The sequence below is a fragment of the Ictidomys tridecemlineatus genome, chromosome X (genome assembly GCF_052094955.1).
Source record: "Ictidomys tridecemlineatus isolate mIctTri1 chromosome X, mIctTri1.hap1, whole genome shotgun sequence".
In the NCBI taxonomy this organism is placed as follows: domain Eukaryota; kingdom Metazoa; phylum Chordata; class Mammalia; order Rodentia; family Sciuridae; genus Ictidomys; species Ictidomys tridecemlineatus.
In genome coordinates, this window is record NC_135493.1 from 75,967,981 (window position 1) to 75,986,205 (window position 18,225).

General features: G+C 43.7%; 1 protein-coding gene across 1 annotated transcript; it reads right to left on the reverse strand.

Moving 5' to 3' along the window:
- Positions 1-4,410: 4,410 nt before the first annotated feature.
- LOC101978280 (polyadenylate-binding protein 1-like 2) lies at positions 4,411-7,374 on the reverse strand. Its single transcript, XM_078033962.1, has one exon. The coding sequence runs from the start codon at positions 6,647-6,649 to the stop codon at positions 5,945-5,947; it is 705 nt and encodes a 234-aa protein (XP_077890088.1). The 5' UTR covers positions 6,650-7,374; the 3' UTR covers positions 4,411-5,944.
- Positions 7,375-18,225: the final 10,851 nt, after the last annotated feature.

The following is an 18,225-nucleotide window of genomic DNA, read 5'->3' on the forward strand; positions in this document are numbered from 1 at the left end:
TTTCATATCTAAAAATAACTTAAGAGTCAGGTGCTCTGCACAAATTTTTAATCCTAGCAGCTAGTATGAGGATTTCAAGTTCAAAGCCAGCCTCAGCAATGGTGAGGTACTAAGCAACTCAGTGATACCCTGTCTCTAAGTAAAATATAAAATAGGGTTGGGGATGTGGCTCAGTAGTTGAGTGTCCCTGACTTCAATCCCTGGTACCAAAAAAAAAGTAGAAATAACTTAAGATAATAAAGCACATCATATATCAAAGGACAAAAACCACAAGATCATTTCAACTGGCCCAGTATAAACATTTGTTAAAATTCAGATATTTGAGGGACAGAAACACACAATAATTTAGGAATAGATGGACATTTCCTCAACCTTAAAAACAACACCTGCATGCAAGCCCAACAGTTGGCATGATGCATGATGGTGAAGGAGTGGATGCTCCTTGACAATCAGAAATGAAATGTGGATATCTGTTATTTTCACATTTATTTAAACATCATATTTGGATGTTCTACAGGGCTATGAGGGAAGAACATGAAATAATAGATATTCAAATGGGAAAGGAAGAATAAAACTACCTCTATTCATATATGACATGACATATTTCTTTTTCTTAGTATTTTGTGGTATATTTACCAAATAAAAATACACATACACACATTGCTATGCATATACGTGTGTGTGTATGTGTATTCAAGCTGCACATGTTGCTTTGATATATGTGTACATTGTGAAATAGTTACCACAGTCAAGCTGTTAACATACTTATTCATTTCTACAGTTTTGTAGTGATAACACTTAAGATAACTCTTACCAAACTTACAACGCATTATTATTAACTATATTAGCAATGTTACCTATAAGTTCAACATTCTGACCAACATTTCTTCATTTCTCCCATCCCAACTCCTAGTAATCACCCTTCACTACTGATTCTATGAGCACAACATTTTTAGATTCCACATATAAGTGAGATTGAGATTATGCAGTATTTGTCTTTTGTTGTATTGCCTTATTTAACTTAGGATAATGCTCTCCAATTTCATCAATGCTGTTACAAATGGCAGATTTCTGTTTTAAAGCTGAATAATATTCCATTTCATATATTAACTACATTTTCAGTATCTATTCATCAGTTGATGGACTTAGGTTGATGCATACCTTGGCTACTGTGAATAGTGCCACAATGAACACAGCAATGAAAATAACTCTTTGAGGTAGGAATTCCTGAATCGTATGGTAGATCGATTTTTAAATTTTTTGATGGATTTCCATATTGTTTCCCATAATGGCCATACCAATTTTCATTCTCATGAACAATGTGTAAATATTCTCTTTTGTCCTCATCCTAATCTTTTTGTTTTTTATAATATCAATTATAATAATTTAATACCATTGAGGTGATATCTTATTGTGGTTTTGATTTGTATTTCCCTAATGTTGATGATTAATAATGCTAGGAATTTTTTCATGTATTTGTTGCCCACATCCTTTGTATATCTTCCTTGAGAAACTGTCTTTGTAGATCTTTCACCCATTTTAAATGAGGTTATTTCTTTGGTTTTTTTTGTTGTTGTTCTTTGTGGTACTTAGTCATAAAATGTCCTTGTATATACAGAATATTAACCTCTTATTAGATATATAGTTTGCCAATATTTTCTCCGATATCCTGGGTTGCTTTTTCATATTTTTTTCTTTGCTGTGAAGAAATGTTTTCATTTGATGTAGTCCCACTTTTCTTTTGTTGCCTGTACTTTTGGTGTCATATCCATTAAGTCATTGCCAAGACAAATGGCATAAAGCTTTTCTCCCTTTTTTTCTTGGAGTTTTATGGACTCTAGTCTTAAATGTAAATTTTTATCTCATTTTTAGTCAATTTCTGTGGAGGGGTGTAACAAATTCTTTTAATGTTTATTTGCTTTTTGGCATTTGGATTTCCAGCTTTTCCAAAATATTTGTCAAAGAGACTCTTTTCTGCATTATATAATTTTTTGTACATTTTTTAAGATTAGTTGACTATATTTGCCTGTATATATTTCTGGAGTTTCTATTGTATTCCATTGGTCTATTTTTTTAAAACAATCTGTACCTTAATCCTTTGATTACTTTGGCTGGTAATGACAGATCTTTTATATACAAAATACTAAAGATATCTTCTAAAATATATTAGAACTAATAAGTTCAGAAATGTTTCAGAAAACAAGACCAATATATAAAACTATTATATTTCTGTATAGTAGTAATAAGCAAACCAAAGATGAAATTTTAAAATCAGTGCTATTTATAACAGCATCAAAATGGATAAAATGCTTATGAAATCTAATGTACTAAAATTAAATCAGCACTCTGAAAACTGCAAAATATTATTGGAAGAAGACTTACATAAAACAAAAATTCCCACTCATGAATTGGAAATCTAAATATTAAGATAATAATATGTATTTCACACAATCCCTATCAGAATTCCAGCTGGCATTTTTGTAGATTGACAAGCTGATTTTTATCACTCATTACTTGCTGACCATTTTCCCAGTAATTATGAAAGAGATTATATCCTGATCGGATCAGTTTGAGGCCAACCTCTCTTTGGGATGAACATGAACCATATACATTGTGCCAATAGTTATCTACCTTGTGGGTTTGTTTTCTGAAATCCTTATATAATGAGCTAAACAACTAAAACAACAGACATATTTTAAGAAATAATTCCTATACAGAAAAACAGCAATCCATATCCTACAAGTCCTAAAGTCAAAGGCTTCTTGGTATTTCAATCTTTGCCAAATTGTAAAGCTGCCTTGAGTTAAAAGGAGGGTCTGCAGAATAGTATTAAACCACAGAAATTAGTTCAATACATCTAGGGTAGAGGCAAGTCTTTATTTTATTAGCTTTATGGACTTTACAAAACTGTTTTAATTCTAGTTTCTTACAGTTGATCCCCATTCTTCTTTTAAATCACCATCTCTGACACTTGTCTTGATTTTTAGTTAACTCAGTCTGTATTAAGCAGACTGAGTTAACTAAAAATTAAGCAAAAGAATATAAGTGCTTTTCTTAGGAGGGAGTTTCAACTACAAAATTGTTCACCATATATTTGGGGTTAATGGGGGAATTCATAAAAACTACTCTAGTATGCAAAGTGGGAAACCTCCTAAAATAAAATCCAGTTCTATTCAATGCTGCTAAATTGCAGAAGAAAATTGAATAGCCATAGGTGTTTTTAGGCATGTGAAGAATATGTACAAATGGGATATAAAATATAATCACTATATCCTATAATTGTTATGAATAATATGAAGTTTTTCTTATATATATTTTAAAGTGACAGATCTCCATTTTAAAAGTAAAATTTTAAATGAAATAATAAAAGAAAAAATGTACAGGTCACATAAAATTTACAAAACTTAAAATACTTTGACCAATTTAAGATGAATCATAATGTGTATAGTCAGCTAGTGGAGGATTTAAACTTTAAAGGAGAAACATTTGATATCAGCCCAAGAAAAATATTTGACATGTCTGTATCTATCACTGTGTAATTCCACTAGATAGGAAAGGAAAAACAATATTTGCAGACAGTAAGATATAAAAATGTCCATTGTAGATTTAAAAAAAATTAAAACCATTTCAAACTTATCCCAAGATGGTTTGGCTAAAAAATTGCAGCTCATTCCTGTAGTGGAATATTATACAAGAGAATTGTAGGAGAATATGTAATAATATACAAAGATAGCTCACAAAGAACAATTGTGGTGTAACTATCCTCCAATGAAACATTACATACTATATGATAAAGGCATGTATATATTTATTAAAATTAGAGGAATTAGGAATGGTTTGAGGATTTTGATTTTCTTGTTTTACATTAACAACTTTAAAAAATGTTTTCTATTATAATCATGTTCAATTTATATAAAAATAAATGTTTAAAATAAATAAAGCCACAAAATCCCATTTCCCTAATGAAATATTGGCAGAAATGCAGAAATTATTGTAATAGCAACTGCAGAAAATTATCCAAGTACCAAAGTACTCTCACAATTCTGCATCACTTTAGAAAATTTAACATGTACTATATTTATCAAGGGCCATTCAATGACACACTATTCCTCATGAAAAAGAACCAAGGAGCTCACATTCTTTGACACTACAAATTTCCCTTTAAAACTGATTGTTCAGGGAAAAAACCTTGAATGTCAGCAAGGTTTTTCGACTATGGGTTTCTTCGTAGCATTGATATGAATTAAAAAGATGATCAAGAAACAACCTAGATGTTCAGCAAAGAGAAAAAAGAGTTAAAACATACACACACACACACACACACAAACACATACAAGATACAGAGATATATCTATAGATATATACATATCAATAGCCATGAATTGTATTGAATACTAGCAGCCAGAGAAATTATTTTAAAAGTACTTTTAATGACATGAAATGAAGATTAAGAGTATGTGAATATAAATGTACACACACATTTATGTGTGAAAAGCAGATATAAAACAGTATATACATTATAATATATATGACATATGCATAAGAAAAATACTGGAGCTACAGCCAAAAATGTTTCAGGCAGTTTTTGTTTTTGGAAAATACTGGGTAGGTACAGATGAGCATGTTTCAGAAAGGCATGGGTAGTCAATAGGATTGATTAGCGACAACACTAATTTTCTTCTGTTGATTTGTCAGCGTTGTGATTTTTTTTTCTGCAGTGAAGCTGAATTTTTTTCGGACAACAGGGAAGGGGACAGAAAGTGAACACAGGGGAAAAGGGTGATTAACAGTATTCTATTCCAGCAAAACAACCAAGGACAGCGAAACAGAATTTGCAGCCCATCTGAGCTGAACAAGGTACACGCACACAAGCATGTGCGTGCGCGCACGCACACACACGCACGCACGCACCCACACACACACACACACACACCCCAATTACAGCAACTAGAAGACTATGCAGGGAAAATGGGCATACTCTTTTTACTAGCTGCGCTGGCTGGCACAAGTGCAAATCGGCACGATGCTTATGAAGGGGACCTTTTGGTAACACACAGGAAAAGTCTCTGAAACGTCTATATGTGGATCCTGCAAGTCCACAGTTAGGGAGACCAACCAGGATGCTAGCAAAGATTTGGCTTGACAAGGAAGGATTCACTCATCAGAGCACGCAGTGTTGGTTTTAAACACAGGGAAAGAACTAGGCACCACCTGAATGTCCAACAATGCGGGAAATGATTACAGAAATGTTAAGGTCCATGGATACACAGGAGCACTCTGCAGGCACTGATGATGACGTCTCATAAGCCTGTTGAATAACATGGAAAGAAGTTCAATGGGTTGATTTTTGTTTGGTTTTAGTTGCTGAAAAAGCAGGTTAAGAAACACCACATAGATGAACCATTCTACAACAGTATGTGAAGAGGGGAGGTGGGGTGAGGGCAAGAGGGAGGGAGATAAGAGAGCCTGGAAAAACAGCACACCAAAAAGGTAAAAGTGGTTCTCTCTGGGAAGTGGGATCATAGGGAGCAACTACTCTCTTGCTTTTCTCTCATATGATTTCCTTCTCCTTTCTGATAGTTGTACCATGAAATTCTATCACCTGTGCAGTAAACAAAGAGAGACAGAAAATGCGTTCATGAACCAAACCCCGGGGAGAAGAGGCAGCCTTTAACTTATCAAATGGCACAGATTAGTAGGGTTGCTCAGGACGCCCTAGGTAGGGTGTGTGGGGGGCGGGGGAGGACAGAAGGAGAGGAGGCAGAAGCTAGGAAGTGGGGAAGGGGGGAGAGAGGAAAGACTCTGGGAGGGGGCCAGGAGAGGGAGAGGGAGAGGGAGGTGGGGGGAAGAGAGAGAGACCTGCACTCCCAATACAATACACTGCTGGTGGGTTGGGGGTGGGGGGGGGGTTGTAAACCGGGTGGGAGCCAAGATTTGGCTTTGCTCATCGCAAGGTGGCCTCCTCATCGGTGTCATCCTGGAAATCCTTGACGTCAGCACTGGTGGACTGCCTTGCCCAGGCTCCCCTTTCAGCCTCTCTCTCTTTATGCGACTTGAATCTCCCGACGAAAATTTTGCGGTAGTTTAGGAACATGCCATTCATCGCATCTATGGCCCGCTCGGCCGACTCCTGCTTCTGGAAGTGCACGAACCCATAGCCCTTGGGCCCCTTTTCATCACAGGCCACTTTGCAGGAGAGGATGTTGCCGAACGCCGAGAAGATGTTGTACAGCGCCTTGTTGTCGATGGTCTTGCCCAGGTTCTTGATGAAGACGTTGCCCACCCCGCTCTTGCGGAGCGAGGGGTCCCTCTGGGACCACATGATGCGCACTGGCCTGCCCTTTATGACATCAAAGTTCAGGGTCTCTAGGGCTCGCTTGGCATCCACCGGTTGCTGGTAGTTGACATATGCGTAGCCCAAAGAGCGGCGGGTGATCTTGTCCCTGCAAATGCGGATGGACAGGATCGGCCCCGCTGGGCTGAACTTCTCATACAGCATTGCCTCGGTCACCTCGGGGTGCAGGTCGCCCACGTACAGAGAGGCCATGGGAAAATCGGGGTTCCCTTCCGAGCCCCCGCCCAATTCCGCACCTGCATCCTCGGCAGCCAACGCCGCCGCTAGCTCCTCATCCACATCCAGCTCCCCCATGCGGGGCGTCACAGCCTCCACTGCTGCGGAGGCGGCAGCAGCAGTGCTGGCCTCCGCCGCAGCCACCAAAGCTGACGCCCTGGCGGCCTCCGCTTCCTCCCCCAGGTTGGCCTCTGCTTCTGCCTCCTTTCCCGAGGCCTCGGCCTCCACCTCGGCCTCCACCTCTGCTTCCGCCTCCGCTACGGAGGCCTCCGCCACCGCCTCGGCCACGGTCGCCGCCGCAGCCTCTGCCGCTGCGGCCGCCGCTGCCGCCACCGCCGCCGCCACCGCTGCTGCCACTGTCGCCGCTGTCGCCAGGATCACCACTGACACTGGGCCGCTGCCGCGACCTCCCTTCCAGAGAACTGAGTGGGTGGAGAGGAGGGGGAGGGCAGGAGGCCCGGTGGGTGCCGGAACCCGGGACAGGGGGTGCGATCGGGAGCTGAGGAAGGTGGCCCCGGAGCTAGCCGATCTGGCGAGTCCAAATCACCTGGGATGGCGAGCGCCGCCAGGAGCGCGCCTATGCGAGTCGCCGCAGCCTGCAGCCTGCTGCTGTTGCCGCCGCCGCTCGGTCGTGGGCTAACGTGCGGGGCGCGGGCGGGAGGGCGGCGTGTGGTGGGGGGCGGGGGGTGTTGGCGTCTGTGGTCCGGGCAGCTGGGAAGGCTTCTGTCTCTTTGGTTCCCCCTGTGGCAGCTGCGGGGCTGTGGGGCCGCGGGTGGTGGGAGGGGGCGGGAGCCAGAGCAGGAGCAGGAGCTCAGCCTGAGGCTAGAGGCGGGGTGGCTAGGGAGGTGGGATGGGGGTGTTCAGTGTTCAGCCTCTTGGGGCCTCCGCATATTCACGAAGAGGATGCCAAGGGAAGGGCTCCACTGTGGACCAAAGGAATTCGGGTCCCATGGTGGGGGCGCAGGGTGGGGGGCGGGGCTGGTTTTTGAGCCCTTCTCCTTGTAATGGAACATTTCAATCTTTAAATCAAGTACCTTGCCAGAGTGGGTGGGGGCGGCCTTGAAGATAAACAAAGCCAAGGAAAGGAGTTTTCAGGGGTTCCTCCCCACCACAAAGCACAGAGGGCCCCAAAGTCACCACCACCAATGAAAACATTCCCTTTCCGAGGCTCCCAAGCTACCCATGCAGCAGACTGGTCTCTTTTCTGAACCCTCCTTCCTTTTTCCAGTTCTTTCCCTCCTCTGCCACAAATATTTATGGATGGCCCCTGCCAGTCCTTAGGGATGCAGAGGTCTGGGAAACAGGAGGACATAGCCTGGGTTTTAGCTTTGTCTTGGGAGCAGACAATCTGGACTCGAACCCTATCTCAGCAGAATTATGGACTTGGGGTTCTGAACACCCCAGCTCGGGCCCACCTGCCTGGAAGTGAGGGAACCAAGAGCACCCTTTCTCTAGCACCATCCTCAATCCTCAAGTGAGAAATGTCTAACCAAGGGCAGCAAACAGGGCCTAGTCCAGAGCCAGGCACTTGTTTAGTCTTGGCTGTGCCCTCAAAGTGCTGAGGTTTCCAACCTGGACCAAGAAAGGTACATCTGCACTCAAAGAAAAATTTAAACAACACCTGAAATCTCTCTGTAGAATGAGGTGCCTAGTCCCAGTCTACCAGCTATACCTGCAGCACTGGTGGCTAGGAGACAGGCAATGATGTGATAACTGAGCAATGGGCCTTCATTTGTTGATGTATGGGGCAGGAAGAAAAGAAGTGATTCCTATGTGTATATACATGAGTGTGTGTGGGCTAGTGTGTGTGTGTGTTCCTGTGAGACAGAGAGAAAGAGAGAGAGCGCATAGGGGACAGAGAGAGATAGGAGCATTGAGGCTACACAGGGCTTAATGCTGAGGGAACAGATCAGCAAGCAGCTGTCTATCCTCAGAGTGGACTGTAATTGAAACTAGAGTTCAACCACTAACTCTTCCTAGTAGGAATCAAGGGAGGCTGCCTCAAAGATGAAACACTCTGAGGTAGGCCCTAGAAGATGAGTAGCAGTCCATCATGTCTAGACAGGAGGGGAGGCACTGGAGGCAGAGGGATCAGTTGTGTGCTCAAGGATCTGTGGCATGATAGAGCTCACATGGTATCTTCTGATCATGCCTAATAATCTGATGTGGACAGAGATCATGGTCTCCAAAAGTGCAGAGTAAGGTTGGGCATGGTGGCACACGCCTGTTATCCCAGCAGCTTGGGAGGTAGAGGCAGGAGCATCCCAGGTTCAAAGTCAGTCTCAGCAGCCCTGAGAGGTTCTAAGCAACTCAGAGAGACCCTGTCTCTAAATAAAACACAAAAAAAGGGCTGGGGATGTAGCTCAGTGGTTGAGTGCCCCTGGATTCACTCCACAGTAACCCCCCCAAAAAAAAGTGCAGAGTAGGAGATAGGGCCTGAAGGCAGAGAGGTGAGCTAAGGTGCCTGAAACCTGCACTGCAGATCACAGGCTCCACGCTTGTGCATGTTCAAGCAGGGAAGATTTACAATCAGAACTACAATCAGAACTTCAGAGAGAGAACAAATTGAACATCCACATTCATATAAGTGCCCATGTGTGAGCACACACCTGTGCTTGTTTCTGGCACACGCACACATCAACCCAAGATGGGGGTGGCAAAAAAAAAAAAAGTAGACAGTCACATGGGACCAGTTGCAAAAGAGTCAGAACTAACCTGTCTCATCCCTCTTTCATTCGAGATATGGGGTCTCACACTTACCATGAGCCAGTGTGTTCAGATACTTAGATAACAACCAAGGGACCAAACATAGTGCCCCCATCCAGGACATCTTCCCAACACTGGAACTCATGCTGCCCCTATGGATAACAAAAATGCCAGCAGCAGCATATACATGCCCGGTGATTGGACTGCAGTGGCCCTGGAATATCCTGGGCTCAGCACGTACCTCCCTACCCCCTGTCCATCCACTGTGTTTGGGTAAATGAAGTTGGCTTTCTCTGGTGGTGGTGTTAGCTGGACCTGAGCAGTCACGCATGAAAGACCAACCACTGTGAACCCTGAACCTAAGAAAGCCACTAAGTTACCATGGTGGGGGGGCAGGGGGTGGCGAGACAGTGAGAATTTACCCTCGATGCCTGGCAAGCATCCCAGGTTGGCTGAGCAGCAGACACACGCACACAGACTTACACCTTGCTGGCTTGCAGAGCTCAGCTCTCTGGCCCTAGGCAGGGCCAGAGACAGCAGAGGCAAGGGGCAGAGACCTAGGAGAATCCTGCCATACAGTCCATAGCTGACCATGGTGACCACTGCCACCACTGCTAGGAGCCATCTCCTGGGGGTCCAGGTTGCTTGCAGGCAGAGGTTGATGAGCTGTGCCTCACCATTTTAGGTGGTTGTCCAAGAGGAACCCGAGGATGCAGAGGCTCAGGGGCAAGCCATGATTGCTGCTGAGTGGGGATGAGGTGATGAGATTATGTGATGTGACTGTGTGTGTGAGGCTGGAGCCCTGTGCCAGAGGAGATGGAGGGAGGGAATGAAGAAAGGTGCAGTGTAGGGCAGGAGCCACTGGAGAGGTTTGGTTCTTAGTCAGGGTGCTCTGGGGAGCCAGGGAGAGTGCCATGGTTGAATTTACATTCAGTAATTTCCCTCTGGCTGCTCTGTATGGAAAATGTTGCAAGTGGGCAGGGCACAAAGGAAAGCAAAGGAACCAGTTATGAGGCTCCTGCTATCGTCCAATGGAGAGCCGCCAATGCCTAGTCCCAGACCGCAAGCATAATGTGGAGAGCAGTGGGTGAATTCCCGTGGAATTTTGCAAACAGAAGAGGTGGCACTTGCTGGTGGGTTAAGGGCAGTTGGTGAACCAACTTCAGAAATGAATGTTTCCTGTGGGGATGTTTCCTTGCACTTGCTCAACAGGGAGGTGCCAAGCGTGGTCTTTGGAGGTAAGGGGACCAGGTGGGATAGGTTTTGAGAGGGCTGAGAGGCAGTTGGGAGTGTGTATGGAGCTCCTGTTTGCACGTGTCAAATTACTGAAGTCTGGGGAAACCAAATTATGGAGGCAACAGGATGCAGATATGTTTAAAGCCATCATTCTGAGTACTGATCACCTATACAGAGGACAAGCCACTAGAAGCAGGTGCTGGGCTGTTTCTCGAGCCACTCGAACAGTGAGAAGTGGGCTCAGGAGGACAAGCCCGCAAAAGGGATTGAGAAGGACTGCTCCTTGCTGCATGTGTAGGGGAGTTGGTTTAACCTGAGATGAGGACAACTTTGTGGGCTGGGGTTTGGACTTGTCTTTTCACCATCTCCCAGTGAGGCTTTGAAATGAGAGCTGTGGATATGGAGACCTTCAAAGAGTGGTCTGCTGTTCCCTGTTGCCCACCTCCTTCTTCCTATCAGGAGGGAGATAGCCAAAGGAGTGGGAGTATGGTTCAGAGAGGAGGGAAGATATAGAAAGAGTGGAGGAAGGAAGAGGTGGGTTGGCACCAGTAGGGAGATGGACAGATGGACTCTATGCACAAGTGCATCAAATCTCCAAAGTCAGGGGTCTGCTTTGTGAAGCCTCCTCCCATGTATTTCTCATTGCCAGCGCTGCACGAGGATGCATAGCAGAATGGAGAACGGAAGCCTAAGTATATTTAGGGGTAGGCATATTGTTTCTGTTCTTTTCCATCAGACTTCTCCAAACAAAAGATTTTTGTGAGATTCAGCCCCACAAAAACTCAGCTCAGGCTTTTATCTAGGGAGTGCTCCTGTTATTTAACAAAGATGAACACTTGCTATGAAATCATCTCAAATACCACCCATTTAGCAAACGGATAAGGTTCTGAAGAGTCCAGGGAGACAGATGTGAGCACAGAGGGATGAAATGGGAATTGGTCCTATGGAAATCAGAGCTCCACAACATAAGGACATACCTGCAAGCATGTTTCATCACAGATCAACTCCTACCGGGCAAAGTAGGACATGAAGCAAGCATCTATCGGCTGGAGAAAGACTGATGCATTGTGGCAGAACCATTTTGTGCATGGGTGATCACACAAACACCAACGAGCGTGACTTACTTATACGTGGGATGATTCAGTGGGCTTTCCAAAACCGTGTGCTATTTCTAGGTGGGGAAGGCGAGTTGCAGAGGAGGCAATGGTATAACGCCCTGAATTGGGGGTGGGCTAGGGGAGGAATGAGGCCAAGAGATGATGTCCTACTTGTTGCACTGTCTATTTGATGCCTCCTCCTGCATATCTCATAGGCATTTCATCCTAAAACAGCAACGTGGAGCCCCTCAAACCCTCCCCACTGTCCACAACCATGCAACTTCTGCAGCAGTCCTCTCTGAGGAACACTGAATAACACCACCACCCGTCTGGGTATTACCCTGAAATAAAAATGGAGAGCCATCCCTGTCACCTACCTCTCTGCACATACCTCTGGCCACCCCACCACCCCTCAGCAATTCCTATTGCCTCTCTCTCCCAAGGGCCCTCACCATGGGAAGCTCTTCAGCTCCTCTGGAGTCATGTTTTATGTCACGTGCATTCCCACAATAGGCTCCTGACTGGTTACCCCTTTCCACCAAAGTCACTTCTCTGTCCAGTAGCCAGGCTGATGTTTCTGGGTGTCAACTTACTTTATACACAGAGATATGAAAATTGTGGTATATATGTGTAAAAAGAAATGTAATGCAAAAAAGTACATGTTTGAAGACATGAATTGGCGTGAACATGTTTTATACAAAGATATGAAAAATTGTGCTCTGTATGTGTAATAAGAATTGTGCTTCTCCTTTGGTACCAAAGCAATAAACCTTCACTTTCCTTTTCTGAAATAACTGTGTCCTTATTAACTGTGTCCGCTGTTGAAGCCAGATTTAAAGATAGATAGTTAGTGTGGTTAGGGAAATCAGGTCTAATGTCAAGGAAGATAAAGAAAATGGGGGACATTATCTAGAATGGAGTCCAGGAAACCAGAGCAGCACTTGGGGAAACTGAAATGTTAATGTCCTCAATGCCCACAAGTATCCTAAGGAACTGTTAATGAAACAGCCCCCAGCAAACAGGGAGGTGCTAATCCAAAAGCATCCAAGGCCCTTCCTGCCCAGATTACTCCTTCAGCCCACCTATCTTGCACCTTTTGGCCTTCCCACCTGCATTCTATCACTGCAGGATAAAGGGAAACAAAGGACAGGAATGTGGGAAGACTAAAAGAAGACTTTAGCTATAAAAAAGGGAAGACCTTGCCCTTCCAGGGATTCCACCTGCCTTTCTGGTCCCCTTCTCCCTCTGGGGAGAAGTCTTTTCTGCTGTCCTTTTTTTAAAAAAATATTTATTTCTTAGTTTTAGGTGGACACAATATCTTTATTTTTATGTGGTGCTGATAATTGAACCCAATGCCTCACGCAAGCTAGGCAAGCTAGCTACCACTTGAGCTTCATCCCCAGACCCTCTGCAGTCCTTTAATAACCCTTTCCACCCTACACTTGCCTCTGCGTGCTTCTCTGGTGTTATACTTCAGCATTCAGGGAAGCAAGGACTTATCACAGCTAAACAGCAGTAACACTGTCATGTATTTTAAAAAATAAAGTCAATTTCAAAAAAAAAAGGTGAATTGCGTCTTCTGCCTTCTCTCCTTCAAAACCCACTATGGCTCCCCAGTTCACTTTGACTTAAGTGCTTGTGACAGTGGACCACTTCACCTTTGAAATACTGCCCTCACTGGTTTTTAAAAGGGACATGTTTTTCCTTTGCTCTTCTACCTCTTGCCTTCCCTAAAGTGGGCATGGGGAACAAATTCTGTTTTCCTATCCTGAGCCTAGTTTTCTGTCCTGGAGCAGCTGCCCACCCCAGGGAGGAGGTGGCATGGGAAGATTTAGGAAGTGGCTATCTTCCAGATTAACAAGTGAATTTCAACAAGCCATGAGGGTTCCCCTGGGACCCCTGTCAGGACACTCCTGGAAGGCAGCCTTTGAAGAGCTTATTTAAAACCTTCTGTTCTCTATGATGGTCTGAATCACAGCCTCTGGGGCTGGAGTTCCCTGTGCTTCTCCTTTGCTAGCAAAGCAATAAACCTTCATTTTCCTTTTCCCTCAAAACTGTGTCCTTATATTAAGAAAGATGTAATGTTTTGAAAGACCAACAATAAAAAAAAAAGAAAAAAAAAAGAAACCCACAAGCAAATTACAGATTTTACTCTTGCTTTGTATTTAGGTTATGAAATTCTCTGATATATGTTTTAAGTAAACAGTAGGCTTTTTGATATATTACATAAGCATTCCATTGTTCCATAATAACATTAAGTTCTCAATTACCAATTTTTGATAATAAACTTCCCAATGATCTCATGAAAAAAAAAAATCCCCTCTGTTGTCACCAGGTGTTTAGATTATTTAGGGTAATGAATCAGTACAAAATACAGCTACAACCCCTTTGCTACCCTCTGCATTCCATCCCTGTCTGTCCTTCCACAAAGTGGCCTACCTAGGAGACAAGGGAGAGCTAGGTTTTTCTCTCACACTTCTATTCCTCTGTCTGTCCCTTTTCCCCCGTTCCCTGGGGTTGAGGATCCCTTTGACTCTTTACTCTCTGTCTCCAGGAAGCAGGCAGAGTCCACCAAACGATGCTAATTGGTGGTAATTGGCCTCTGGATGGTCATGAGGAAAGAAGAGTGTTCTCTGGCAGATCTTACATATTCCTGAAGTCCTGGGCCTGGCTGTGGTGAGAACCAAAGTAGATGGGCCATGGAATCAAACTGGCTTGTAGACCGACTTCCAGAGCCAAACTTGTAGCCTCTCTGAGCCCTAGTATGCTCATGGAATTTGAATTTCAGAAACTCTGATTTAGGATCCTAAGAGTTTCCTTTCTAAACTAGGAGTTTTGCCCTAACCCTGCTCTGCAAGCAAGAACAAAGGGTGCTCTTGACTGATGGTTTCCACTTGACAGTCCAGGTGTTGTTCTCTCTGGAACCAATTCACCTTCAGACACATGCTTAAAGGTTTAACTGACAGCCTTCTTTGTCAAAATCCCAGGCAGTTGACCTGGGATACCTAATGATGCATCAAAGGCCATGACAGACTAGTTTTGCTTTCCTTGGTCAAATTGCTTTACCTTCTTTTATTTTTTTCTTACCTTTGGAGACCCCATCTGAACAAAGGGATATTTGTAATGGTGAAAAATGATAATGTATGGTAAATGTTTTCCACCAGTGTGTGGCATGTGTTCAATGCCCAATACAATAGACTCCTTATTAACCCCCTTTCCCTCTGTCCTGAGGGTATGCTTGTTGTTCTGCTGGTTTTTGAAGGCCAGAGACTTTTCTTTTTAGCTCCTCAGGAAAGCAGGAAGTTTCTCTCTAACCTGGGCAAAGTATCAGAGAGAGTCTGAGCTTCCAGGCTCCACCCTGGGCAATGTCTAGATTTGATTCCAGGCAACTGCCTGATTCTCTGAGCTGACACACTGGTTGAGGTTTGCCACAGTCTTCCCAACCCTAGGACCTTCAATCATGTGAGGTTCGAGGATGCTGCAAATGAATACATGAAAGCATGGCCTTGTCTGTACTCAAGAAAACCATGCAGAAGACTGGAGAATAAGGTGCCAATGAAATGGGGTATTCAGCCAGGAGTGAGTTTTCTGCTATCCCTTCGAGCAACCTTTTGGGTGCCACCTTGGACATAATTTACCCTAAGGTGACACACTCCTTCAACTGTTTTGCTATAGTGCAACCATTCTGAGTGCATTTGGATGGTCTCATGGTGCCTCTGGAACAATATCTTCAAGGCCCAGGACTCTAATGCGACTCATTCGTGGACTCTGAAGCGACTCCTTCCTGGACTCTGGAGTGTGAGAGGCTGCTGTCTCATGAGTCCCATGAGCTGTTGCACAATTTAGGTTCTCACTTGTTTAACAGATGCAAAATGAATTCTCCTTCACTATAGCAAAATCTTGCTAACGTCTTCGTGATGAAACTTGGGACCTCCTCCCATACACACCATCTTCTAAACACTTTTCTCAAAAAATTATTGTTCTTAATGAGCAGAAGCAATGCATGTGGTGGACTTGTCACCGGGAGTTTGGTCCTTGTCCTAGGTGCCAATCCAAGAATAGTCAAAGTCTTCACAAAAAGGAAAATGTTTCATTGCTTTGTTACTAAAGGAGAAACACAGGGGACTCCTGTCCCAGAGCCTGTGATTCTGCCCATCATTGGGAAAAGGGTTTTTTTTAAATGGGTGATTCAGAGAAAATGAGATCAGGGAGGAGAGATGAGGAAGGATAAGATGAGGGAAAAGATCGTGGAGGAGAAGGTTAGGGAAAAGAAAATCAGGCAAAAGAAGGTCGGTGAAAAGAAAAAAAAAAACCCATAAGTTTCAGAGCAACAAGGGGATGTAGTCAAAGCATCAAGAGAACCCCTGATACAGACTGAGGAGTGGTGATCAGAAAGCACAAAGTGGCTTATGGAGAGCAGCACAGAACCAGGGGGCCCATCACTTCCTACTCTTGGGGTGGTTCACAGGGTTCACAGAGGGTTTGAATAATTTCTGTTTTTATTGTTCTGTCAGTTACCACCTTATATTTAAATAAAGAGCTCACCCTTCCATTTCAATACTTCATCAGCTTCAGACATCAACAAGTGATCACCCCCATTCTACTAAAGAGGAAGGTGCTACCTCACTCATTGTGTTGTTAATCTGCCTTCTCCTTCTTTCTCTCAATTTTTATACCTGCTTCCAATTTTTGAGTCCCTCCTTTGGTGACTCTAACTTTCAGTGCAACATTTTACTCTCAGCTCTTTTCACACACCCTGTTGGGTTTCCCCTGATTTCTTACTTTAGGAAGATGTTTCCTTCCCTACCCCACCCTTTCCTTCCTTCAACCTCTCCTCCTGCTTTCTGTATCCTCCATATTCATAGAGATTGACACACACACATATGTTCACTTATGGAAAACTCACTGAATCCCTTGAGCCTTGAAACCACAAAAGTCTTTGACCTTTTAGCGAATCTCTAATAACATTGATTGGAGGACTTGTTTCCTCCCCGAGTGTAGCCTACATCGCTGGACAGAGAAGAACCCCCATCTCACCAAGGACATATCCTCTCTTTCTTGGTTGCAGGAGCTTCTGGAAATTGTGCCACATGTTAGCATGGTCTGGGATGCGATTCAAAGCAAGGCAGTCTTGTTCCAGTTAATCCTGCTAGCCACCGTATTATTCTGCCACGAGTTTCCCATCTTTGGGTTACTGGAATTCATAAACATTACCAAATTAACCCATGCTGTTGACACAAATGCAACAAAGCACAGAGGCATGAATAAAGATCGACAGTCCCCTTACTATTTATTACAAGCCCCACGAACCCCAGACACCTGAGGTTACAGAGAACACATTTATCTGCTATTTGGTGATGCTTTTCTTTCTCAAGCTCATAGAAATAAATTGCAATGTGTTGACATTATTCTGTGCAGGCACTTCTTTTCCTTTGGTCAGAAATGGGATTGTATACTCCATGCTCTTCTGCAACTTCCTACATTCACAGAACAGGTTAACACAAGCAGATCCCATTAATTTGTCATACTGAAGGCTACAGAATCACCCACACTAGGGTTGAACCGGACTTTATGTAACAGTTCTGTGATGGCTTCCCACGATTTGTTTTTGCCCACCAGCCTCTTTCAATCATGCATCTTTTCTCAGGCTCCTCTTAAGAATGTCTACTTCTTTTTGTACTTTGGCAGTTGCCTGTAGTCTGTTTTTGGTGGGCTTCATCCTTCATCTTGTTTCCTGCTTGGGCTTCGTAGAACTCCCTGGAGATCTGAGTTTATAGTTTTCCCTCATAGTTGGAACATTTTCTAGTACGATCTCTTCAAATACCTGTGCATCCTCCCTCCCCTATTTTCTTCAGTGAGACTAATTGCATGTCTGCTTGGTGACTTGATATATCCCCAAAGGTCAGTGAGGTTCTCCACATTTTTTTTTGTCTGTGTGTGTGTGTGTACTGGAGAGTGAACCCAGGAGCACTCAACCACTGAGCCACTTCCCCAGTCCTATTTTGTATTTTACTTTTGAGACAGGTTCTCACTGAGTTGCTATGCTGGCTTTGAACTAAGGATCCACCTGTCTCAGATACCTGAGCTGGGATTACAGGCATGCACTACTGTGCCCTGCAAGTTTTTCTGCATTTTTGATTGAGTTTTTGAGGCTCCACTGAGGTGTAAGTGATGTACAACAAGATGCTCCTATTTAAAGCACACCACTAGGTAGTTTGACATATGGTCTGTGGCACAATCACCACAGTCAAGATACAGAACATTTTCACATGCCCCAGTCAACCCCTCCCTGCAACTCACCCTGACACTCTCCTCCCCATACCAGCAAACATGGATAACTTTCAGGAATTGTAGGTTACTTTGCATTTTCTGGAAATGTGCACAGTGATTGTGAAATACACACACGTGCACACACATTTTGCAACATAGATTTAAGGGCTGAATGCTTTAAATTAAAATAATTAGTTGAGATTCACTGTGCCTCAGTAGTTCATCTATATTTGTTGCTATGTTGTGTTCTCTTGTCAACATACTTTATATAAAAACAGAAATATGGAAAATTGTGGTATATATGTGTAATAAGAATTGTAATGCAAACAAAACAAAGTACACATA